Source organism: Nuphar pumila, chromosome 16, assembly GCF_984573655.1.
Source record: "Nuphar pumila chromosome 16, dmNupPumi1.hap1.1, whole genome shotgun sequence".
NCBI lineage: Eukaryota > Viridiplantae > Streptophyta > Magnoliopsida > Nymphaeales > Nymphaeaceae > Nuphar > Nuphar pumila.
The window spans coordinates 62,953,536-62,981,108 of NC_143264.1; the positions used below are offsets into that span (position 1 = coordinate 62,953,536).

A 27,573-nucleotide genomic window follows, 5' to 3' on the forward strand; every position below is an offset into this window, starting at 1 on the left:
TAATTGTAGCCATTTTTTATTTTATCTCAAAAAAAAAAAATCGAGGGCATTGCCCCCGAACCCCCGACTATCACACAAATATATTTTTTTTTTGCTACACCCCTGTTTGCCCCCCCACCCCAACCCCTCACATGAATCCTAGCTACGCCACTAGTGGTAAAGAAAAAGAGGAAGAAGGTAGTGCAGGTGAAGGGGTGGCCGAATGTTCCAGAGGGTGGGGGCACGTCTCACCAGCAAGTATTGGCTAACAACAAGTCAATGACCAACCCTTGGCTGACTTTGGACCGTTTTTGGTTTTGGTAATGGGAAAAATCAATAGGGTTTTGAAACCTACTCATTGGAGATATGGAAATGCTGGGGTTAGATTCTGCCTGCTGGGTGTGGGCCCCACAAATTCTTTTATACCTAATCTACTGTTGTAAATCATCGCCCAACTTGCAAAGAAAGCTACTACACTTTCACTATGTCTATCAAATATCTAAGAAAAGCTTTAAAAAACAATAAATAATGGAAAATTAAAATAGCTGGAAATTAAAAAAAAAATATTTGAATTTATCTCTTCTCAACACTGAATAACCTCATAAATTTATCATCTTTTTTATAGGTGGGAGCTTCCTTTACCCTATTCAGATAACTTTCAAAAAAGATAAAACTTATCCTAAAAATATGGATCAAATATAATGATCCTATATTTAAATATTTAAATATTTAAATACAAAGATCCAAAAACTAAGATGGATCTGAATGGACTCTTGTGAACCTGATCTTCTGCTATGCTCCTGCATTACATGCCCTTGATACATATGAACACTATCTTATTATTTGCTAACAGATTTTAACGGTTCTAGTAATAATTTCAATAATACATATGATGTTATACATCAAAATATAAAATTTTTATTCTTTTTAATTAATAAAATATAAAAAATTTATTCTTTTTAATTAATAAAATAATAAAAATAGTGCCCTCGTGTCCAATTTTGCAAAAAAAAAAGGGAATTTTATCAAATTCAAGGTTCGTCTCTATGTCCTTTGTGACATAGACATGGGGTTAGGGTGTGGTTTGGGGGTTTGAGAGAGAGAGATGCTCGGAGTTTCAGGTGGGAACTGTAAACAAGAAATTCCAAGTGCCCTTGAATTCCAATTACGAAATCCAAAATTCGATCCAAGCATGCGAATCTGTTTCCCTGGAATTCACCCGAATCCATACACACGTTTGTAAGATGAAAGTTAATAGCCAAAGAGTACCACTTCTTCGTGATCGTGAACAACAACTGATGTAAGATGAAACATGACCAATTTTGTAAACTGCACCATTTGTGGTTTGATGTTATCAACTTGATCTCATAGCAACGCATATCGCTGATATTAGCGATATTTTGAAAACATCTTCATAATTTCAAGTAATGATATTATACCCCAAAATGTTATATATTTAAAGTGTTGCTTGTTTTGAAAATGTTGCACTTTTGACGTGATATTGTCATGATAAAAGCACTTATTGCCTATTTTTATATTATTTCTATTTACATCATATATACATAGTTTATTCAAAAAATAATTTTACTATACGGATAATTTGACCTGATTCCCTAAAAACCTTATAGTTTTTTATATTCTTTCGATGTCCAAATTCGCAAATATCCGACATCATTAAGACTCTTTTACCTTTTGTAGCGGTGAATTGAAGCTTTCTTGCGATAAAATTGTACCGCCCATCAGCTAAGTCCAACTCTCACTTAAATCCAAAATTACAGGTTCCTCACGAACACACATAAATTTATTTGTGAATTTTTGGTTAAACTAAAACCACCAAAATCAAAATCACAAATATCCCCATCGGCTAGGTTCAACTCTCACGTAAATCCAAAATCGTAGGTTTTTTTATGCGGACCTCACAAACACGCATAAATTTATTTATGAATTTTCAATGAAACTGAAACCACAAAAGTAAAAAATCACAAATATCCTACTCTTTCGCTTATAGATCAATCTTTTGCAAAAATATATTTGAGAAAATCCACAAACTTAAACTACTAAAACTACATATATCATACATTTTTGCATATAATTCACAATTTTGGATAAATATTTTTGCGATAATCTTACTGGTTTGCGAAAATCCTTTTGTTTCACAAATGAATTGGGTATTTGTGATTTTAGTTGTTTAAGCAGTTATGTGAAACAATTGAATTTTTATGAAATAGTCATGTTTTTGTGAATCAACAAGATTTTTGCAAATATATTTACGTGAATTTGTAAATTTATGTAAAAAAGTATGATATATGCAATTTTAGTGGTTTTAACTTAAGTGGACACATGTTTAAGCAAATTTATGAAGTATTTGTGATTTTAGTGATTTCAGTTTTTTTAAGCGGAGTTTCACGTATAACAACCCAAATAATAGTGAATGTAAGTAAATAAACATTCAAATAATTTAAACATTTAAATGATTTGAAACACTACAAGAAACCTGTGGATTAGCGATGACCTAAATTCATTGTTGATCCGTCGCTAAACAATTTAGCGATGGATTAACATCGCATTAGAGATGAATAACTTTCATCGCGATTTTTTGGATGTTAAGTAGTGACAAAACTTATCCGTCGCTAATTTGCGACGGATTATCGACAGACATGATCCGTCGCGAGTCCTTCGCTATTTTAAATTATCGATGGATAATATCCGTCGTAAATCCATCGTTAAATTTTTAAAAAAAATTGCTCTCTGCCGGCGCGTTCTCTGGCAGGGAGCAATTTTTTTTGCACAGAACCGGCGTGTTCCGATGTCGGGGCGCTCTTCTACAGCGAGTCAGTCACGACGGGAGAAGTGACGTGGGCAGCCGTAGGCGGCCTCTCGCGGCGGCCGATTGGGAGAAAGAATGACTCCCCATGGAAGGAGACCGACAAGCTTTGTGTCGACGGCCAGAGGACCTCCGACGCCTGTTTCACGGAATAAACTGCTGACGAAGGAGTGGACGCGCGGGAGGGGGTAGAGGAGCGACGTCGATCGGTTGACTGCGACCTTTTCAAGGTTGTAGTGGAGACGGGATCCGGCGAGGGAGAGGCGGGACGGGCGGTGGGGACTAGCGAGGGGCACCGTCGGGAGGAGGAGGACGACGCAGGGGATAGGTAGCAGGAGTTGATCTCACGAGCCTTTGCCCATTGGGGGCCGACGCCATTGTCGCACTCGAAGGGTGTGAGAGGTGGTCGTTGCGTGTCGTTAGAGGAAGGGCGGGGCTTCTGGCGTCCTGAGAAGTGCGTGGTGGTGGTGGTGGTGGTGGTGGTAGTGGTGGTGGTGGACTGTAGCCACCATTATCAGCAAATCATGGTCGTAGGGATGATCTTCATGACCAATAAAACCTGTAATTCCACCAATAAAAACGGAGGGAGGGAAAATTTTGAATGGGGGGAGGGAGAATTTTGTGCCTCAGGTGGGACAGTTTAAATCAAAAATTAATGACCGAATTAGCGAGAGAATTTTTTGTCGCTAATTAGCGACAGATTAGGGACAAAAAAATCCATCGCTAATTAGCATTTTTTGTAGTGTTTTGGCGACGAAAAAATGTTGCCGCTAATCCATCGCTAATTAGCGACGGATTTAGCGAGGGAGATATTTCTTTCGCTAATTTTGCAAATATTTTGAATATTAGCGACAAATAATTTTCTCGCTAATCCGTCGCAAATTTGCGATAGAAAAAATCCGTCACAAATTTTTGTCGCTAATTAACATTTTTCTTGTAGTGAAAACATATAAATATATAAACAATGATATTATATATAAACCATTCAACAATGGTTTTAGTTTAAACATTCAAATCATTTAAACAATGACATTATATACAATTCAATGGCATTCAAATGACTTTATATAAAAAAATCATTTATAAAAATATTCAAATAACATTATATACAAATTAGTGAGTTACAATGTTGATATTTGAATACATACAAAAAAACAACAATAAAATGAATTTCTATTGTTGAGGAAGATGTGATTGTTACGATCGTAGCTCCTCGATGACCTTATTTACGTTCTCCAAAAGGCTAGCTTGAGTACGTATCATATTCTTCAATATACGAATTTCTTCAAATGCAAGAGTCAACTCTCTTTGATTCACTTACGGTCTTTTTGTGTTTCTCTCCAACTTTCTCCTCTTCCCAAAAGATCCTCTTTGTCATTAAAGAACATGCAATCTGTTCGGCGGTTACAAAATCATCATTGGTGGCATGTGCCATAGATGACAAGCCGATATCTTTGTCGCTCTCACGTCAATCATGAAGTTCAGAGAGGAATATTGTGAAGTAATCCTTTGTGGCATGTGATAGAAATTAGCTAATTGTGCAAGGACTACTGGTTGGTTGCTGAACAAACTAAAACTGTCAAACGACTAGGCTAGCCATTTGGCGCTCAATTTCATTCATATTGTGCAATCAAATATCCTTCCCACTATGACTGGTGTTACTTTTTTTTAAAGCTATTTTAAAAGATATTTTCAATGAAAATCAAGTGTAAATCGCACATCAAATCTAAATAACTGACTCACATAAAAGTGGTGAAGTCCTGATCGATCCATAGAGAACGAGATAAGAATAAGTATTTTAAACAAATCACATTCTTTATTGCCTCAAAAATAAAAAAGACTACGAAAGCAAACACTCATAAAACCTATTACAAAAGCATGAGCGACAATAAAAATTATAACCCGAAAATGATAGAAATTGCCTAATGACCTAACTATAAAAACAAGAAAAAAACTCCAAATATAATCTCGAGCTAGCTTCCTTCGACCCGTGTGCAAGGAACTTAAGTGAGTTCACTTCAACCACCTTGTCCACCTTAGTGCTCATCGAGGCCACCACCTGCAATCACACAAAACGAAAACACAAAAGATAAAACTATTTTTATACTATGTTAGTGACCCCCTACAAAGACTCAACTAGACTTAATTTATGCACCCAAAACCTAATTTTAGGTTATGAATTTTTGACGAAAACCCACACCTAACACATACAAAGTAACTCAACTAAAACACAAAAAACTCACTAAACACACCACAAGACACTTAGTCCCCGAAAAATGACAAAACTAGCAAAACTACTCTATCCGATTTAACTTAACCTAACTTAGCTTGGTCAAATACACAAATTTGGCAACATCTAGTTCAACTATGCATAATTTTGACATCACTTAACATGTGCCAAAGATCTTGGGCATCAATACTTTCTATAAAACACCATTCTAGATAATGGTTAAGGTGGTGGAATCCAAAATCTAAGAGCCTGTTTGGAATCTTGGCACTGGGATGGACATTTATGCATTTGGTGGTCCCTGAGGTAAAATCTTGGTCAAACTACCTTGGTGGACTTGTTTGGAATCTCAAATCTGGGATGGGCGTTTATGTATTTGAGATGGGAAGTGAGACCCTTCCAAATCCAAGATTTGATAGCTGCTACTTCTTCAAATGCATAAACGCCCATCCTAGCTACAGATTCCAAACATCTCTCATCCAAATTCCCACATGGAGAAACTTGAGAATCAAGATTTTCAGTTCCTTTCACCTAAAAAAAATATTTGCTTTAACAGACTAACAGAAACAGAGAATCACACTGACATTTACCCTATGCTAGTCAAAGCTTTCTATTCCCTTTGACATATCACATCAAACCAAACCACCTTGGTGGTATCCCATGTGGTAAGCGGGGTCTTGTGCCTAGGGATACAGCGGACTGGGGCAGATGCAGGGGACAAGGTCTTCACTCTCACCCCCCTCTCAAAATTTTGCCCTCCATCTTCACATGGGTTTTGATTTTAACTTTCATCTCCACCTTCATTCTAGTTTCATGTCCTCCATCCTCGGTCTAAAAGGGGCGAGGCGGGGCAAGGCTCCATTTCTCTCCTGTTCACTGCCATCCTTAAAGAAGATGGTTGAACCATGCACTGACCAAAAGGAGAGTTCATTGAAGAAGTGGCGAGCCACCCAAAGAAAAAGATGATCGTTTTAGCTTTAAGGTTAGAAATTAAGACTATATATAAGGAATATATGAAATTTTATTAATTCATTAAAGATATTTTTGTTATTTTACTAACGGGGATCGAAGACGGGGTGGGAGAAAAGGTAAGTCCATTCCCGCCAGGGATCGAAGACGGGGTGGGAGAAAGTGTAAGTCCATTCCCGCCTCCATCTCGCACGGGTTTTGATTTTAACCTCCATTCTTGCCTCTATTCCAGTTTCATGTCCTCCATCCCCGTTCCAAATGAGGCGAGGAGCCTCATTTTCCCCCTGTCCATTGCCATCCTACTTGTCCCAAGCTGAAGACCCAGCCTCTTTTCCCTTTTCATTTTTCTTGTTTAATAGGTGAATTAGTCCCACATTAAATTCAAACCTTATTCGATTGGTTAAAGATAATATTCACCCAGTTAAAGTCTAATGTACCCTCCAACATTTCTTTAATTTCAAGCTAAAATGGTACATCAGACAAATTTGTATCTTGAAGAGCTAACGTTGCCAGTTGTTCCACTCTAACAGACTATTTTTATATTTAAAGTGAAAAAAGTAAAATTTCTTGGGGGAGAAGGTTATCTGCTATATTCTATGCTTTGCTGACTTATGGATTAAAAATTTCCGAAAAATCAAAAGTCAAGCTAGGAGTTTTGATGATGATAGACTAAAACGTTCACATTTTTGTGAAAGGCCACAAAGTAATATAATATATAACCTACTATAATACACTAGAAACAAAATATACTCTAAACTAAAAATTGTGTAAAGCTACAAAGTAATATACTAATACATACTCTATATAGTACCACAATAATACACTAAAAAATACTACACCATGTGGTGAAAAATACCTACTTATCCAAACTAAATAATGCAGGGTAATCTGGGATATCACATTGTAAAACACAACTTAACATTCTAATCTATCCTATTTTATCCGGATAAGTTGTTGCTTCCATAAGAGAGGTTCCCTAATTTGGTAGGTTTTTCTTTTTTTAGGGCACGTTTGGTAAGAACCAAGGAAAGTATTTCCACGAGCGTGTATCAAGGGTATAATCGCAAAAATACAATTTATTTATATTCTCTCTCTCTCTCTCTCTCTCTCTCTCTCTATATATATATATATATATATATAGAGAGAGAGAGAGAGAGAGATGGCGGGGAAAGCCATCTGTTTCTGGCTTCTTCTGAGGACGTCTTGTTCGTGAAAATCCCCCTAAACCCCAACCTCACCTCGCCCCCCAAAACCCTCGGTAAGGGATTTTTCTTTGTTTATTGGGAAGTTTTTTCGGATTCTTGACGAATTCTTGCTGTTTCACTGTTTCATTGACTTCTTTCCAGTGTGATTCTTTATGTTGAATTCGTTGTGATTGGTCCTGAATTGTTACTTTTCTTCCTTCTTCTTGTTTGGATTTTGATGGATTTCTTGTGCTTTGATGAATTGGGATGTGTGAGATGTTCCTGATTTGCGTTTCTTTACTTGTTTGTAGCTTCTATTCTGTTCGAATTATGGGGGACTTTCTAGGCTTATTGATTATGGACTTCCTTTTTATTTTCTTTTTTATTTTTGTGGTCTTTTTTGTTGTACTGTTAAATGGAATTGGGTACTTGATTAGTCTTGATGCTGTTTGAAATTGTCTTCTTTTTTATCGCTTAAAGGATTTTTTGGTGTTTTACATTTGCGTCACGAATATGAAAGTTACGCCTATTCATTGGAGACAATAAAGAATTTAGTGACTTTTTATAAGTTTTTTTGAAATTGCAGCAGTTTTCAGTGAATTTCTCAGGGATTTTCGCCATTGATTGGCATGGATGAAGTGATGAACCTTTCCGTTCTTGATGAACTTAGTTTTTCATTTTTTTAGGAGTGGTGGAATTCTTGTCGTTATAACATTTATAAGATGCGATCATTTTTGTGATAGTTTCGTGCTGACTTTTGATGTTATCCTTTTTTCGCCCACTGGTTTGATCAATGGGCCTGGTTCTAATCGAGATCTCCATATCTGACCAAGATAGTTTAAATACCTGCTGAAACCACTCCATTTTCACTATGATCCAAGACTGTTTTTTCGGAAAATCTATCTGCAAGAGTCATTAAAACGATATAGAAACTTTAGGGAGATGATAAATTTTGGTCTAGTTTCTTAAAATAAGGGGGTTTAGACTTGGGTAAAGTGTTCTCCACTATGGACTGTCTAGGGACTCCTACCTTTCTAGAAATTCACCACATAATCTTGAGCCATTGTTAATTTTAAGTTGCTGGTTTCCTTGTTCTAGACAGGGTTGTGTTGAAGGAGTCATATATTGCTGCTTGAATGTATTCAGCTGATCGCAAAAGTCTTTCTTCTTATGACTAGTCATTGGATTGTAGACTATTGTGAAATATATATGAATCCATATGGGCTATCCTGGAGGCGAATTGATTGTGAAAAGTTACCAATTTAATGCTTTCCAGCTAAGACAATTTCTAGGATATAATGATACCTTCCAACCTGCCCAATATGAGGGTTTATAAAAATATTTGGCCTCTCCATAGATTGTCTTCTATCAATTTTAGTAGTCAAAAGTGAGGTTGTAAGTATCATATCATTACTCATATCGGTCGGGCTCAAAATAAGATTCATATTGTATCATAAAAAATCATAACTTTTTAATAAAAAAATTCAAAAATTCTAGAAAAATCATGAAAAGTCAGAAAAAATTAGCAAAAATTCTAAAAAAGATCACAACACATGAAACAATGATGAATTTCACAAAATACAACCATAAAATCACATATAAAGCATTTATGTATCTATGTGCTGCATAAGACATCATCAAACATCAACTATCTCATAAGAACAATGCAAAATATTAAATATCTTGCAATTAAGAACATGCCACAAGACTCATACTTTCATATTACATAAACAAAAATATTATGGCAATAGTTGCACTCAATTTTCAATCGCTTTTCACTATTTACTTGAGTGCCCCATTTCCATGTCGGATCATATGATGTCATCTTTGTTGGAGGATTATGGAACCTGATTTCTACCTTGATATAAATCCTTAATTTTCGTAGATCCAACTTCGTGGTAAATTGGCGGAGGATTGCAGCGGGGCAGCGTCCCTTGCCTATAAGGTGGGGGTTCGGGGCATGAGCTCCCAAAGTGGATTTTTAGGGTAGTTTTGTAATTTTACTTATAATAGAGATTTTTTACCTCAACCCACTTTCTTAAGTGAAAAAATGGTGGAAGTGCACTCTTACTTAAGTAAATTGCAAAATCCCTCTCCCTTGCGCACAAACCAACCTCCAAATCACTCTCACGATTCCTAGGGTACATTAATACCCCTCTAATGACCTCTAAACAAATGAGGCAGTCGGCCCTCAAGAGGTCTTTAAAACAAAAAAAATACGATTCAACCATTTTTAAAGTGCACCGAAGGTGTATCGTATGATACACCTTGTATCGTACGATACAATACAGTACGATATGGTACATGACTGTATTATACGATGCACACTTGTATCACAATACGAGTGTGTATCATATTGTTTTTTCCCATAGTAACGATACATATTGTACGACATGGTACGATACTTACAACATTGGTCAAAAGTGCTAGTAAGTAGTGACAAACAATACTTGACACCTAAGCACCAATCTCCTAAAAGACTTAGTAGGCACCTAGGTGGGACTAGTCAGCCTAGTTGGGACCAGAAACAAAAAACAAAACAACAAATAAAAGGATTTACAACAAATTCTTAAATACAATAGAAAATACATATTCAACACATATTTGCAAACTAAAACTAAAAAATACAATTAAAATAAGTTACATTTCTAACATTCAAATCCATCAAAAAAATATTTGTTTAGTTGTGTCATCTAGAGATCCACTAAAGAGTATAATTATTTAAAATAAAAAATATAAAATTTCATAAAAATAAGAAAAAACTGAAAAATTTAAATGTTTAAAAGTACAACCAAAACATGATTATAATGTTTTCAACATTATAGAAAACACAAATATAAAACGCTAAGCTTAGTGGACACCACCCCACCCGCACACACATACACATACGCACACCCCTAGGTGCCTAGGTGCTCCTAGGCATTAGACTTGTGCCTAGGTAGCCTAGACAAGATTGTAAGTGTAATGAAATGAGTATCTTCCACAAAAGCACAAAAGCTTACAATAGGTGTCTATTGGAGACACTACAGTCATAACCCACAAAAGGGCATAAATGGAAGAACACAAGATAAAAATAATAAACTTTATTTCATTCATATGAAATGCATGAAAGCATGCTTACAATGGAGAAGGGGATCACCCCTTATTTATACACAAATGGGAAGGAGAGAAAGGAGCTTCTAAGAAGCTCCATAGAGTCGTTGGAGCTAGTCCAACGGCTCTAATTGTAGCCGTTGAACTAGCTCCAACGACTACATTGACTAGTTCAAAAATCTAGTTCAATGTGAACTAGACAAAAAATAAGAAATATAAAAAGGAAAAAGAAAAAAGAAAAATAAGTAAAAATGAAAATATAATATATAAATAATAATATTATATTATATATAGTTACACTTTTTAACAGTAAGTACTATGCTGCAACAGCTTCTAATTTAGATTTGGCCGAGAACTTCAACCTTCTACAATTTAGTTTGTAGTGATGTTCTCTGGTTGCTTATACTATTAAAAGTTTGCTTATTCTTTGAATCAGTTAAAACTAACTCGATGTAGCTCATTAACATTGTGGATAGAAAAAATTTTGTTGGTGATTGAGTGTTGTTATGAGCATGTGGTATTTGCCTTAGTTGGATATTGCTCTCAAAACCAAAAAAAAAGGAAACTAGCTGGTTCTAGTGACCCTATAGGTGAGGTAGTGGCTTTCCCTCATAATTTTCTCATGCTTCCCAGCTCCTAATTAAAGAAAAACATCATAATGATTCTCCAGTTTTCTCTTGTAACCTATCCCATATATGTTCAAAATGGTCACATCCCCATATGTACAGCTGGTTTTATGTTAAATAAATGATCATCTCAGTCATCCCTATTTTCTCATCTAGTTGTTTTTCCTTGTGCAGTTCGTCCTTTGGCATCATTTATGCTCGACACCTTTCAATTTTGTTAATAAGTTCTTCTTTTCTATGTAAAGGATGATCACTTCAAAAATGAATCCTTTACCTTAGCATGGGACCTTTATGGCTGCCATGTTGATCTTGTGCCCATGGTTGTATTCATGTTGTACATGCCTTGATAAACCAATATCTTGAAAGGATTTCAAGCAAATTCCTCAATGGATAAGTTGTAATTCTGAAGGTGCTTTTCAACCTAGGTTAACATGAGTATTTCAAAATGCCAGTGTGCACATGTTGATCCTGATACTTTAGGGTGCTGGTGCTGGGTGTTTCTTGACATGTACATGTATTATATACTGTGATGTTGTTGTTTATCTATATTTTTTCTTTATTTTCAGCTCTCTTTCTCAAAAACTTGTCAAGTCAACTTGGTGACTCGGCTGACTTGGCCATTCACATGTTCAAAAAATTGATTGACCAGGTTTTCCACAAGATGTGGCCGAGTCACAAGTTGAGTAAGCCGAGTTTTCATATGACTCGGCTATGACTCTGTTGGTTCAACTTATGACTCAGCCCAGTCATATGTATATGTACATTATTTATGTATTTATTTATATATTATATGAGTTTACAATGAATATATTTTGCATATTTTATATGTATGCATACTTATGTAATTGTATGTCATATATTTATATATGCAATTACCTATATATTTAGTTGATTCAATACATTTAAAAGTTAACATGACCCGACCGAGTCACTTAGTTGACTCGCCCGGTCATGAGTCAGGCACTGTCGAGTTGAGTCCCGAGTCCCTGGGTTTTAAAACATTGCTCAATCTTTCTCTCCATATATATATATATATATATATATATATATATATATATATATCTTTTTGAAAAAATGCATGTTGTGCTAGCCATACCCATATTGGCATATTGTAAGTTTGTGACACATACATGTACTCACTGTCCCCAATCATAAATACGCAAAACTGGAATAGTTATGAAACATCAGAGGAATAGAGGGAAAGGAAAAAATACCCCTCTTTCTGTCAAGTGGATTGGGTTTACTTAAATTTCTTTTTTTATCAAAAACATTTGTCTGACCCTTCAATATGTTTTAGAGAGGGTCAAGAATAACAATTCTTCAAAAACTATATAATCGTAAAAAATCAAATCAGATGCGTGGTGCTTCCTTAAAAGGAAAATGAAAAAAAACTTGGATTTGAGGCTTAAAACTTCATTATTATTTGGTGATGGCACCTCAGGCTGGCATGCTTCTTAGCATATTTCTGTCGAGGCATTCTGTCACAAGACTTTGATCTTATGATGCTTGTAGTGCAGATTTTGTGTGTGCTTGTGTGTATGTGTGCATGCATGTCTATGTGTATATGTATGTGTGTGTCCAGTTAGTGTGCCCTTTGTGTTGATTGTTCACTATGAGTGTGTCTCACAACTTTGACTGTGACATGGCCAATATAACATTTTGTTTTTCACTTTACATCGTCTATCTTTTCAATTTTATTATCTAAATGGTCTATTTTCCTAGGGGTGGTGCATCTATCTAGAAATTTTAATTAATCATGGCATGTTTTGAGAATATGCACCGTTTAATTGCATTGATTGTATTTGATTGGGGAGTCCGATTTCCTTCCTTTCTTTTCATGGAATAGGTCCAGGAATGGTTTGGTCAGACAAGCAATTAGAGGACTTGAGATCGAATCCATAGATAATGGGTGGTTGCTGTAGCTCTTCTAGAAGAGCTGAATTAAACAGAGGGCAACGTGGATACCAGCATGTGTGTAGTTTCTGCTCTCTTTTCTCTGATAATGCAATGCCTGATACTTAATTTGTATGATCTGTGATATTCTATGCCTGACAATCTTTCCTACCTCAGTTTGCACATCGTTTCATATCCTCAGTACAAATCCTACTGTGCAGGTTATGAGCTCCTTTTTCTTTTTCTTTTCCTTTCCAGGAATGTCTAGACTGCAGCTCCTCTTATAGGTGGAAGATGTTGGTAGATACCTGTCTCCCTGACAGTATATTGGCTATGGTTGTGTCTCCATGAAATTGAAACACCTGTACTTATCCTGGTATTATTTGTTTAAATTTTCATGTGTTGGAACGCTTTTCCCCATATTTTTCTGTTCTTTTGAAAAAACTACATTTTTATTTAAAAAAGATTCCGCTTTCTTTATTTTCCTGTTATTTAAGATTCTCAAGTGTTTTTCTTTTGGCACTAAAAACACAAGGGAAATCTCTAGTTTCAAGCATTGTATTTCTGAGCTGTTGGGCTCTAAGTTGGTTGTCCATATGGTGTTGGTTAAAGTTATTAAAATATTGTCATATATGTCCTCATTATTTTTCCAAATTTTTCTTTTCCCTTGTTGTCACATAAGTGCAGTGAGGAATGGGTGTAGGTCAGGGTTCTTTTGTTTCTTATTGGACATTGTAGGCTGTATTTTCACAAAATATTGAAACCATAGTAAATGGTAATAGCATGCTAAATGGATGCTATACCCATTTTTGCACTTAGCATGCTCTTCTATTTGTTGTACAGAATGATGACAATGTTTGGTCCTACTTTTGAAAGTGTGAAAATGAGTCTCAAGCAAGAAACAAAGGCTGGTATGCTCCTTGATATACTTTAAGTGGGCATGTCAGCGGAGATGGCATTATCTTATTCCTTGATGTTGAGTATGTCCCTCTTTGTTATAATTGTTGAGTTACTTCAGAATTCCATGGCTATCAGTTGCAATGATTAGTGTCTGTAATGAAGTGCCAAATGAGAGGCGATATCTCCAAGAGCAAGCACGAAAGCACGCACATACACAAGAAGCCACAAATGGGCAAGATTGCAACAAACCACAAAAGTGGTAAAACACACAAAATAAGGTGAAAAAATATATTTCACTCACATAAGGCTTCACAAGAAGCTTAAAGAATACATGGGGTCAAGGCCCTTATTTATACACACTAACGGACCCAAGGAGGGGCTCCCATAGAGTCCTTGGAGCCCCTCCAACGGTCATATTTATGACCGTTGGAGGGGTTCAACGACTCTTTGTGGACCCCTCTCAACCAATAAAGAAGGAAAAGAAAAAGAAAAAAAAAGAAAAAAAAGAAAAAGAGCATATCTTTTAGGATATGCATGTATAATGTGAAAAGACTAATTTGCCCCTATTGGGTATTACAAAAGATTATATATATATTTATATATATATATTTATATGTAGATAGACACATAGACATATATGTAATATATATAACATATTTTAACACCCCCCCTCAAACACATGGTGAGATCAGTGAGAGTTTGCTAAGGAGAAAGTAGAAACGAGGCGATGACAAAGCTTTGGTGAAAAAGTTCGCCAACTGATACTCGGTAGGAACATATGGCAGTTGAATGGTGCCCCGTAAGAATTCATCACGAACATAATGACAGTCAATCTCAATGTGCTTTGTTCGTTCATGAAAGGTGTGATTGCTGGCAATGTAGATAAAACTCTTGTTGTCGCATGACAACTTTGAAGGAGTTGAGAATGAGACACCCATATCTTTAAGCAAGCTTCTTAACCATACAATCTCAGTGGTGGTAGTGGTCATCGCACGATACTCTGCTTCGGTAGAAGAGAGAAACTTTTTGTTGCTTCTTACACCTCCATGAAATAAGTGACTCTCCAAGAAACACACAATAACCTCTGGTGGAAATACGATCATCGGGGTTATCCCCCAATCAGAGTCAGTATAAGCAAGTAAAGTAAGAGGTGAAGAAGAGGGTAAGAATAATCCTTTAGTTATGGTGCTTTTTAAATATCTGATAATCCTCATGACTGCGACCATGTGAATCGTAGAAGGAGCAGTCTGAAATTGGCTTGCACTATGAACTGCATGAGAAATATCGGGCCTGGTGATAGATAAATATGTTAGTGACCCAATCAACTAACGATAAGGCATGAGATCTGCTAAAAGGAGTGCCATCACTGGCTATCATCTTGGCGTTGATCACTTATGGAGTCTCCATGTAACGCCCCAAAATTTCAAACTTTCGAACCTTTCAGAAAACAGGCAAGAGACTAAAAGAATCTCTTTATTACAGAGTTGGTTTATGAAATCAGCGGAAGACCATCCTTTTGTTAATTTTAGAAAGGCAAGCTGACCACTTTGGGCACGTTAGCTGAAGAACCAAAACATACAACTCATGCTACTTGAAAAAGGCACTTTCATTAAAAGAAGGTTCCAAAAGTACAAAATTCGGATGTCCCAAGGAAAATCCGTTACAAGACCCAAAAACATCAGGACGCGAGCTAAGAGCAGGAAGAAGAAAGTCTTGAAGCCATCTTGCCATCGCGCCATCGCCCGTGGAGTACCTATTCATCACCTGTACCCATAGAATGGGTTAGTTTCGCAAAAAACTAGTAGGTACACAAGAGAGACTACAAGGAAACTGAATTATGTACATTTAATTCAGTAGGTTACGCAGTTTAAAGCATATATGCAGTTAAACAGGTAAGCAATGCAAGCAGGTAAATAGTGCAAACGCGTAAGTAGTGCAAGCGAATCAGTAGTGCAAACGAATAGGTAGTGCAAGCGAATCAATAGTGCAAGCGAGTGCAAGCGAGTCAGTAGTGCAAGCGAGTGCAAACGAGTCAGTAGTACAAGCGAGTGCAAACGAGTCAGTGGTGCAAGCGAGTGCAAGTGAGTCTCACTACTCAACAACCAGTGTGAACAGACTTTATGTTTCGATATTACTGGCCTGCGGGTACGCGCAGGCAAAACGTAGAAACAACTGAGACTAGTTCGGACATCTGTTATTCTATGTATTTTGAATAACCCGAATAGCTAGTTGAGTCCGCTCCAAAGGGACGACTTTAGCCGAGAGAGGATTCCCCAACGGAGGCAGTGCCACGGATGCATCCCACTTCTGCAGAAGTGTTGAGCTAACTATTGTAGCCCCTTTCCCCTAACTCCAATGACTGGGGAGACCGGATCATTGCCCATAGGGTGGTTGTTAACAACCTGTCCATTGGAGTTTGTACCGCTCTGTCCTCTCCCTTGACAAACCACTAGAAACGAATAGGTACGTTAGGGGTTGCTTAACTAACGACCCATTCTATGTTGTGGTCTTTAAACCACTTGAGCATCTTGCCTGTGAAGGCGAATGTGAGGCCATTTATGTGATTCCAGCATTGTGCATTTCGCACTGTTCGAGGTCGCACGACCGTCTCATCCGATCATCGCAGTACTAGACGTGTCGTGCACGACTACAAGTACTCTAGGATGAAGGGGGTATAGCTCCTCAAAAGAAGCCTCAACAGGAGTGTTTCACAAAGATGTAAAGTTTATCAACTTTACTATATCCTTTGAAACAACAGTACCTTGTGCCAACATTATGCCTGCGATTTTCTAGAACCTCATCCGCTATCGGGGTATCTACATGCCTCGCATGACTCGACACCGGCCTCGATAGACGGGATACAGGTTTCTCAACAGAACCTCCAACTCGTCTGCAGGACTGCATACTCAAGGAGTCAGGATCCTTGCAAGGTATCCCCCTCCTTAGACGGGGATGTAACGCTAGCTCCTATCTCAACTCTCATCGCAAGAGAGAGAGGTGAATGCCTGAGGATGCCTTTAAGGCATATGCAAAGAGCAAAAACCTGTGCGGCATCTGCAATAGCAAAGCAGTAATAATACATACAAAAACAAAAGCCTAGGCGCAAAGCGCGACGACAAGGTAAAGGCGGTAAGCAGAAGTGCAACGCTGAACCTCGCCACGATGCGTGACGGCACATACAAACCATAAGCAAGAATGCAACACGAGATCTCGACGTGATACACGATGGAAAGTATAGACTGACATAAGGTAAAGGGCAAGGATCGCGAAACCGCGTCCTTGAGTTAAGTGCATACTCGTATAAATATCTATATATATATATTCATTTAATGATCGTTTTTAGTTTAATTGAACTTAATTCAATTATCCAAGTCTTTCGTACAATCTTCCCCTACCTTGGAGGGTTACGAGCTTGCTGACATCTGCGGACGTACACAATTGACGGCTCGGGTCGCGGAGCGAGAGTGAGATCCGTCGTAGCTGCAAATATGCGATATTAACATGCAAACCCAGACTAAAGCAAAAGCAAGGCAAAGACTCAACTTCTCCAATACATAGAGCTGGGGCCAACAGTCCCAAATGACACTAAAAAAAAAGGATGGGGCAGGGCCAAATGAGCCTTGCCGCCCAAAGAGGGATGTAGTCAATGCGAGCAGATGACTCACGTTCACTAGGAATTCCTCGCTGGAGATCAACAATTGTAATGATCTGTCCCCATTACGATGTAGCTTCCAAAGATTCCCCGGGCATGTCGACCAAGGGTATAGGCTCGCGCACAAAAGGGCAGGGGGCATCGGCCCCTGCTGGCAAGCAAAAAGGCAGGGGCCGATGGCCCCTATTAGCAAACAGAAAGGCAGGGGCCAATGGCCCCTGCTGGCACACAGAAAGGCAGGGGCCGATGGCCCCTGCTGGCAAAAAGAAAGGCAGGGGTCTGGCCCCTGCTGACAAAAAGAAAGGCAGGGGCCATAGGACCCTGCTGGCAAACGAAAGGCAGGGGCCTAAGCCCCCTGTTGACAAAAGAAAGGCAGGGGCCATAGGCCCCTGCTGGCAAACGAAAGGCAGGGGCCTATGCCCCTGGCAGGGGCCTATGCCCCTGCTGACAAAAGAAAGGCAGGGGCCATAGGCCTCTGCTGGCAAACAAAAGGCAGGGGCCTATGCCCCTGCTGACAAAAGAAAGGCAGGGGCCATAGGCCCCTGCTGGCAACCGAAAGGCAGGGGCCATAGGCCCCTGCTGGCAACCGAAAGGCAGGGGCCTATGCCCCTGCTGACAAAAGAAAGGCAGGGGCCATAGGCCCCTGCTGGCAAACGAAAGGCAGGGGCCTATGCCCCTGCTGACAAAAGAAAGGCAGGGACCATAGGCCCCTGCTGGCAAACGAAAGGCAGGGGCCGATGGCCCCTGCTGGCGCAACAAAAAGTGGCAGGGAGGAGGGGCTTGACCCCTCCCCTGCCGTAGCAGAGAGCAGGGAAGAGGGGCCCGGCCCCTCGCCTGCCGTACGAAAGCAGGGAGGAGGCTCAGCCCTCCCCTCCCTGTGTAACGAAGAAACGAGGGGGAAGGAATGAGAGAGAGAGAGACGGAAAGAGGGAGAAGAAGGGGAGGAAGAACGTACCTGGTGGTCGGCGTCAGAGAGAGTCGCCGGCGGCGATCGACTGACGCTGGTCTCCGGCGAATCGAGGGTGACGAGAGGCGGTGGGTGTCGGGAAGAGAGATGAGAGGGTCGAGGTGGAAGGGCGGTGAGGAGGGTTTCGTAACCCTCCTCCCGCCTGCCTCGCTGTCTTAAAAGACAGCAAGAGGCGGTGGTCCGGGTCGGGTCCGGATCCGGCCCGAATCAAAACATTTTTTTTTTTGCCGTTACACTCCACCTTCTTGTCATCTGACAGCCCAAACCGGGCAATAATGTCGGAGGCAAGCTTCATCTGAGAGAGAACATACCCCTTGGGGGAGTATGCAACTTCAATTCCTAAAAAATACCTTAGAAAACAAAGGTCAGACATATCAAAATTTTCTTTGAGGATATTTTTAATAAGGTCAATACCCTTTTTATTATTACCTGTCATAATCATGTCATCAACATATAATAACAAAATTATTATGTACTGATTAAAAGTTTTAACAAACAAAGCAGTATCAATATCAATATAACATGAGGAAAAACCATTATCGAGAACTACTTTACTAAAAAGTTCATATCAAGCTTTTGGTGCTTGCTTAGGACCATAAAGAGCTTTATTTAACTTTAGAATATTTCCTTTACCAATTTCAAGACCTGGCGAAGGATCCATAAGAACTTCTTCACATAGAGTTTCATTTAAAAACATATTTTTAACATCAAGTTGATATATCGGCCATTGCTTAATGGAGGCTAAGGCAATTAATGTTCGCACACTAGTCTTTCTAGCTACTGGAGCAAATGTTTCTTTATAGTCAATCCCATATTCTTGGGCGTAGCCTTTTGCAACCAAGCGAGCTCTGTATCTTTCTAGAGATCCAGCACATTTCGTTTTGACTTTATATACCCATTTACACTCAATTGCCTTTTTTCCTAGTGGTTGACAAATAATGCTCTAAGTTTGGGCTTTGTTAAGAGCCTCTAATTCAATTTTCATGGCTTCAATCCAATGTGGATGATCTTTAGCTTCTTTAAATGAAGTAGGATCATTATACGAATGTATTAACATGAGACAAGTCCTATAATTAGGAGAAAAAGATTCATAAGACACAAATTTTTGTGGTGACCTACTATTACGAGAAGATCTCCTAAGTGGATCAATAGGTTCTTTTAAAGAGAAGTCTTGAAAATATCTCTCAAGAGCAGGTTGATGTTCATTTTCTAACCGCCGGGTATATACATTTATATCATTAAGGTTCTCATTTTGAGAAACATTACCATGTTGTGGTATATCATTATGATGTAAAATGCCATCACAAGTATTATCGCAAATGATTGCATCAGGGGACTCAATTCTAGGAGCTAAGTCAAATAGGAAGGAATAATCAATGTCTTCTCTAGATGTGTGGATATCAAAACCATTTTGTTCTTCAAGAAAGTTTACATTTCTTGACACATAGAGTTTATTGTTTCGAATATCATAACATCTATAGCTTTTTTGATTTTCACTATAGCCAATGAACACACATTCAAGGGCTTTGGGTGATAATTTATCTTGTCCTTGAACAAGTACAAAGCATTTACATTCAAAGATCCTTAGTCTGTTAAAATCTAGAGTAATTTTAAATAATTTTTCTAAAGGTGATACATTTTTTAAAGAAGAAGAGGGCATACGATTGATAAGATATGTTGCGGTAAGAATTGCTTCGGCCCAAAAGTTTTTAGGAACATTTTTAGAGATATGAAGTGTTCTTGTAGTTTCAATTAAATGTCTATGTTTCCTTTTCGCAAGATCATTTTGTTGCAAAGTTTTAGGACAAGATCGTTGGTGCAAAATTCCATTTATTTTGAAATAATTTTGAAAATCTTTAGACATGTACTCACTTCTAGAATCAGATCTAAATATAGCTATATTGTTTTGAAATTGATTTTGAATAAGAACATGAAATTCTTTAAAATTAGTGAAGATATCAGTTTTGTTTTTAATAATGTATACCCATGTATATTTAGTAAAGTCATCAATAAAGGTAACATAGTAGGAATATCCCCCTTTGGACATAACGGGTGCTGGCACCCATACATTGGAATGCACAAGTTCAAAAGGTCTTTTTTGGCACAAAATTACTAGGCGAATACGGAAGTGAATGAATCTTTTCAAGAATACAATCATTGCATGTAAGTGTATTTGTATTAAAAAAATTTTTCAAAAAAGGAAAGAGATACAACTTGGAAATACTAGGATGTCCAAGCCTCTTATGCTAAGTCTCAATATCTTTGGATTGAACATGATTACAAAATGATTTTGATGGCAAAGACAAAAAATCCATATAATAAAGATCCCCTCTTCTATGGCCTTACCCAATCCGCTTCCCAGACTGGAGATCCTGCACATAGCAATGGGTAGGTGAAAAAGTGACATCACATTCAAAATCGGTAATTTGAGAAACGAAAAAAAGATTTAAATTAGGTTTTGGAATAATTTGGATTTTGGGAACAAAAAAATCTTTGTTTTGTTCATAAGTTTTCTCAAGGTTTCCAATGCATTCAACATCCAAGGATGTTCCATTGACGGTGGAAACATATGATTTGAATTTATTGAGACTTGGTTTTGACAAAAGTGATGCATTTGGAGTCATATGAAAGGAGGCACTCGAGTCAAGAATCCAAGAGGTCGTACCTGGAAAAGATGAGATGGCGGCATCGGAAGTGGAGGGTGAGGATGATGATGTAGAGGAATTCATCTTTATAAATTGTTGAGGAGTTTTGGTAAGATGAGCGATGGACTCCTTTATGTCTCCATCCTTCTTTGAATCTTCATTTGTATTTGGAGGAATTTCACCAACGGAAGCCACCTTCTTCTTGAATTTGGGGCAATCCGGACGAATATGGCTCGATTCATTACAATTATGACAAATAATTTTTCTTCCTCAACCACCATTATTCTTCCAAAAATTGGGTAGTTTATATGATCTTACATTGTTGTTGGGTCTAGACACGACATGAACTTCATCAACATCTATTTTCAAGGCCAAATGAGTTTCTTCTTGACATAAGCTGGCCAAAATGTCACTTAGAGGAGTAGAAGCCCTATGAAGAAGGGATCCTCTAAGTTGCTTAAATTCGGGACGAAGTCCATGAATAAATTGGAAAAACCTTTCTTTTTCCATTTGCTCTTGCCTTATGGCAATAGCACTACCTTCCCATTGAGGTTCGAGAAGAACAAATTCATCCCATAAAGAAGATAGGGCACTATAATAGTCCTTAATACTCATATCACCTTGCTTGGTAGCTCTTACCTTTTCTTGTAAAAATAAATGCCTACCAGGGTCTCTTTGAGTGTACATGCCTTTCATAAAGAACCAAGCTTCATTAGCCTTCTTGAACTTTGCAAGATTTGCACAAATCTTTAATTCGACATTATTCATGAACCATACTAGAATTTTAGCATGCTCACTTTCCCATTCTTCCATTTTTGAAGAGAAGTCAAAAATAGCCTTCTCTTTTTCCTCTTCGTTTAATGTTCTTTCCTTATTTCCTTCAAACTTAGTTAACTTCAATTGTGGTTCCGGAATGGTTCCACACACATAACCCCAAAGTTTTTTACCTTTGAGGTTATTTTCCATAGCGGCCGCCCACATTCGATATTTTTTTCCATCCAATTTGAATGAGAGGCCGATTTTTCCATCCTTGTTGGCCATTTATAGAAAAAGAATTTGAAAGCAAGAAAGATGAGTGATATTACTTATCAAGAGAGGATCCGATGAAGCTTTCTCAACCAATGCTCTGATACCATGTAATGAAGTGTCAAATGAGAGAGGCGATATCTCTAAGAGAAAGCACGAAAGCACGCACATACACAAGAAGCCACTAATGGGCACAATTGCAACAAACCACAAAAGTGGTAAAACACACAAAATAAGGTGAAAAAATATATTTCACTCACATAAGGCTTCACAAGAAGCTTAAAGAATACATGGGGCCAAGCCCCTTATTTATACACACTAAGGGACCGAAGGAGGGGCTCCCATAGAGTCGTTGGTTGGAGCCCCTCCAATGATCATATTTATGACCATTGGAGGGGTCCAACGACTCTTTGTGAACCCCTCTCAACCAATAAGAAGGAAAAGAAAAAGAAAAAAAAACAAAAAACAAAAAACAAAAAGATCATATATTTTAGGATATGCGTGTACAATGTGAAAAGATTAATTTGCCCCTATTGGGTATTACAAAAGAAATATATATATTTATATATGTATATATAACATATTTTAACAGTGTCCCACATGGTAATTCTGAAAGACTGGACACATGCAATGTGAAAAAACCCAAAGAAATTGACTTTGCTAGAGTTTTATATTTTCAGCATTCCATGGGTTTTTAAGAATCTATGAATATGTGTTATTCTGTTTACGTAGGTTCATATTTGATAAAACACTAGTGACCGCTGGTATGTGCCCCATAAAGTTGAACCATTATCCATGTGCTAGACCTTCTCATCATGTTATATTTGAATGTGGGAAAGAGGTTGATTTTAATTATTGGTTCGTTTTTCTTTGAAAGTTCTAGCAGAGCACAACTAACTGGATTTTCCGTCTATCCTACGTGGGGCAGAAGTTTGTGATTTGTTTTTTGTTTTAATGTTATATTTATGGCATGACCATTTCAAAAAGGAAATTATGTCATTATATGGGACTCATTCTTCACTTGAAAATTCATTTGAAATTTGAACATCTTTATACAGTGCCCACGTGCTTCTGTGGAGCAGGATCCACTTTCTCGACAACGCAGAGTCTCTGCAGGATCTTCTGATGTGTTGGTTGATACAAATTTGGGAACTTCAAACCGTGAGATATTTCCAACAGCTCCACCACTTAATGTAGGATTCAGACACACATCAGATGATGTAGATTCGTCTGATAAGACAGTTCCAGTGCAGACGGCAGAGGTTCAACCAATCGGAGATACTGTTAGTGGAACACATGAAGATCTGAAGGGACCAAACCTCAAGGACCTGGATGATTCTTTGTCTGGATTGCCAAAAGTTTGTGAAGAAAAGAATTCCAAGTTAAATAAATCTGTTCCTTTGGTTAAGGATGAGGAGGATGTCTGTCCTACTTGTCTTGAAGGTACTACAGTATCTAATTTTCATCTTATATTACTGGTCAAACATGGCAAATCAAATCGTTTAGTCTGTGCAACTCCCCCAAGGTCGACCGAGTCTACCTAGTCTGTGATTAGCTTTGACTATTTCACCTTTGTTTATCTTGATATAATCACTTGGATATCATTTTTCATTAAACTCAACGTCTTTATCATTATTCTATTTTGAGGCACACAGTGACACACACACACATTTATGCGCACACACAAACTCAAATATGGGATATTGGAATTCTGTTGATTTATTTTCTGTCAATCAAACATCTTTTAAGGCAAAAATTCGAAATATCAACATTGAAAATTTCTCACAATATATTCAGTGTAATTTTTCAGTAAGTTCTGAATATTGCAATTTTAAGATTTTTATCCATTCTTTATTTTCTGTCTTTTTCTTTGTTTTCTCTTTGCAAATTCACTGATATTTGATGATGAAATTTTGCTGCCAAATTCTACCTCCACTTTGATGCTATTGTGGCAGTCTATGCAGGTATCATGTTTTTAAGATGTAAATATAACTATAATAAGTTAAAAAAGAATATGATAAGTTCTTGTTCTTAACTATTCTATGGGAGTCTGTGTTGGGAAATTTGTATTATGTTTCTGATCCTATATGTTATCATGCAGAATACGACAAGGAGAATCCCAAGATAATAACCAATTGTGGGCATCATTTTCATCTTTCATGCATTCTAGAATGGATGGAAAGGAGTGATAGTTGTGCAGTATGCAATCAGGTTTTCTCTTTTATATAATCCTTTTTCAACATATAATTTTTGTTATTAATGGATGCTTAGCATTACCTTTGCCCAGTTTTAACTTTTAACCCAATATAATGTTACCTGTTAAAATGTAAATATATGTATATATTATACATATATATATATATATATTTAATTATTTTCCTTTTCTTTATTTTTAGTTTTTTATTTTATCGAGTTCAAAATGAACTAGAACTCTAACTAGTCAACAACTAAGTTGACTAGCCATAGAGCTGTTGGAGCTAGTCCAACAGCTACAAATAGAGCCGTTGGACTAGCTCCAACGACTCTATTGAGTCTCTCTTTGTCACTCTTCTCTCATGTATATAAATAGGGGTTATCCCCCCTCCTCAATGTAATGCTTCTTGCATTTGGTAATGAATAAAATATTATTTATTTTTAAGTCTTCTTGTGGATACCCTTTGTGTGGGTTTTGGTAGTGTGCCCTTTTGTAGACACTTGTTGTTCTCTTGAATATTTGGACATATTGTGTGCGATTAGAAGACTCTTATTTCTTTACATGGTATCAGAGCAAGGTTGCTCTTGATTCTTGAGGATTGCTTGTTGCATGGATAACGGGAAGAAACTGCCGTCTATGTCACATAGATACGGCTGTGGACATGGGGATAAGACAATTTTTGTGAAGTTTCTAATCTGACTTTTCTACAAGGGGATACAAACAAGAGGCAAAATGGAGCATCTGTATGATATAAACCATTGTTATGGTTCTGAAGTCCTGTTATGGGCTAAGAGGTGTCACATTGACTGTGACCCTATTTCGGTGTTCACAATGTAAAACTCCATGAGTACTCTTGCCTACCCACCGGCAACAGGTTCCCGTTAGCTTTGACCTTGCGGCAAAGGATGCAGACCCCATGTGTCCATCTTGCAACATCCTTCAACTTGAATGCCTTAAGGTGGCCCACCTAGCCAGGTGTGGAGCCCTTGTTGGCATCTAAAAAAGGTGTTTATGTTTTGTCAGTTCATTTAACAAAATGGTCCATATTATGTCTAATTTATTTATTGTTATCCTTAAAGTTTGGCTTTTAGCTAAGCCGTTCAATCAGGGAAAACATTGGATACACTCATGGGTTCCAAACTCCCTAGTAAAATATACTATAAAATTTTCATTTTTTTCACACCGGACCTCCAGCTGTGATCTACATGCTTGATTGAGTAGCGACCAGCCCTTAGGTCATGATTTTCCAGCATGTATGCAAAGGCCTATAGTGTACTAAAATTCACCCCTCAAAGAATCTTGATTCAGTGGTCTATTCCTATTAAATTGACCATGCTGAATCAGAAGGGTTTAGATTTGGTCAATATGACCTGTCCTCATGAGTTCAAACTAGGGGGTTTAGTATAGCCAATATTTTCCCGTTCATTCAAGCATAAAACTTTCTGGAGGTAATTGAAGGATTTGAAGAAAAAAAAAAAGATAAAAGGAAAATTTGTATGGTTTCTCACAATCATATTTTGTGACGAGTCACATGGCTTGTGGACTTTTCCTTTCTTGCCCATGTTAGGGCACAGGGCCAGGCAGGAATATAGCCTTACTGATAAGCCTGTATTCCTTCAAGGTATGGGTGAAAAGTATTTAATACTTTACCAACCAAGCATATTGGATCTAATACCAAACCTGATATCATGATATTTTCATAACTGAAGATATTAATGGCTATCTGTTATTGAAACTGCTGCGTTTGTGTCACTTAGCATGGTATCCTGTCCCCTTGTCCATGTGACATAATGCCCAACCTCGCCTTCAGGCTTCTCTCACCTGTTTGTGCAAGTCTATCAGCATCTGAATCATCATGTTTCTCCTTATAATCCACTTTCTTGTCCTCTTTCACCTTAGAATTTATCTCTTCATCTGCTAAACTGATGCAACTATTATTTTGTTCCCTCAACAACCTGGCAAAATTATCCTGCCCTTAAATTGAAATGTTGATTGACATTTCTGAGTTTCAGATTTTATAGCTATTCTCCCGAGGATCTGCTTCCACTTTATTAGATATAGAAAGAATAATTGACTAGGAGTAACAAGCCAAGTGTTCCTCGATAAGTTTGGCTGTCCATATTAAAAGGGATTTTCTTTATTTGCAATTTTATTGTTACAATACTTAATGAAGAACTTGGATAAATGCAATGGTGGCATTAAATCTCTCTCGTTTGTAATCTCTAACAATGAATTTTATAATATTCCCCCCAGCTTGAGTTTTATCATACTATTTGTATTCCCTTATCTACTCTTTTCATTAATTATCCATCATAGCTGTACTCAAACTGCTTTTGTTCCAGGCAATGATGTTCAACGGACAAGGCAACTTCTAGCGGTTCATGCCTTTATTCAGATGCAGATGCAGAATGGTGTTTGTGGTTTCCATCATTGGCTGTGTGAGGCATTCGTTTTTGAGATTGAAAGGGCTTTGGATTTTGTTGGTAGAGGTAGCTGTAGTTTCATTCTTGACTCAGTCAAGTTACAGTCGGGTGTATCTTCTTCTATAGTGTAGTTTCTCTTTACAGTAGCATCTTCGGTTAGTATTTCTCAGGCTTGCAGCTCGCTCACCTACTGATGAAAGTGGATAGGTGGTATACAAAGGTTGGTTGCTTGAATCTGAGATTTGCATCTCTCTCTCTCTCTCTCTCTCTCTCTCTCTCTCTCTCTCTCTCTCTCTCTCTCTCTCTCTCTCTTGTATAGCTTGTGAACAGGATTGGCATGATGCTTTTAAAGCATTGATTTTGTAAATTGTTAGAAAATTTCTCTTATTCAATTGCTGCAAAGAAATATAGGTTGATAATTCAAACTGCTGTTAAGTTTTCCAATTTTGATTTCTTTATTTTGGTTTGTGAAAATACTCATAACCGGCCAACTCGGATGCACCACTTTGTGGATACACGATGTTTTTTGCTACATGTCTACTAAAGGTCAAGACCCTGTTAGTAAGTATTATGTTAGAAAATCAGTTATTCTTGTTTTCAATTTTCATGCTTTTATTAGGATTCAACAACTTCATGGAATCTGAGTATGACCAATATTTTATGGTGTAACACTTAAAAATTGTCGAAAATACATTTGATCCAACCAGACCATTGCATCCTTTGACAGTGTTAAAAACCATTCGTGTAACTAGTAGAACCGATGCATAAGGCTTTTTGGATCATATATTTTTTGTGATTGTGAATCTTGCAATCACAATAGAATTTGCATGAAATCAGTCACATATCATAATTTAATTATTTAATATAAAACTTAAATTAATTCATTTTAGTAAGCTATATACAATTACACAATAACAAATAGACAATTATTGCATTAAATACATGATCATGAATTTCATCATCTAAACTGG

The 27,573-nt window shown here is 37.6% G+C and overlaps 1 protein-coding gene across 2 annotated transcripts; it reads left to right on the top strand.

The window, feature by feature from the left end:
- Positions 1 to 7,138: 7,138 nt before the first annotated feature.
- Positions 7,139 to 27,027, top strand: LOC149813354 (putative E3 ubiquitin-protein ligase RHB1A). 2 transcript variants are annotated; one of them, XM_089991981.1, is made up of 6 exons: positions 7,139 to 7,257; positions 12,749 to 12,873; positions 13,054 to 13,095; positions 23,044 to 23,428; positions 24,087 to 24,196; positions 26,522 to 27,027. In XM_089991981.1, exons 2-6 carry the CDS (start codon positions 12,808 to 12,810, stop codon positions 26,552 to 26,554), a joined length of 636 nt encoding a protein of 211 aa, XP_089848107.1. In that variant the 5' UTR covers positions 7,139 to 7,257; positions 12,749 to 12,807; the 3' UTR covers positions 26,555 to 27,027. The 2 variants fall into 2 exon arrangements, with proteins under 2 accessions (XP_089848107.1, XP_089848108.1); XM_089991982.1 differs by lacking the exon at positions 13,054 to 13,095.
- Positions 27,028 to 27,573: the final 546 nt, after the last annotated feature.

Coding starts and splice junctions, on each gene's coding strand:
- LOC149813354 (XM_089991981.1), top strand. CDS start 12,808: ATGGGTGGTTGCTGTAGCTCTTCTAGAAGAGCTGAATTAAACAGAGGG. Junction 12,874..13,053: donor GGCAACGTGGATACCAGCAT/GTGTGTAGTTTC, acceptor TTTCCTTTCCAG/GAATGTCTAGACTGCAGCTC. Junction 13,096..23,043: donor CTTATAGGTGGAAGATGTTG/GTAGATACCTGT, acceptor ATCTTTATACAG/TGCCCACGTGCTTCTGTGGA.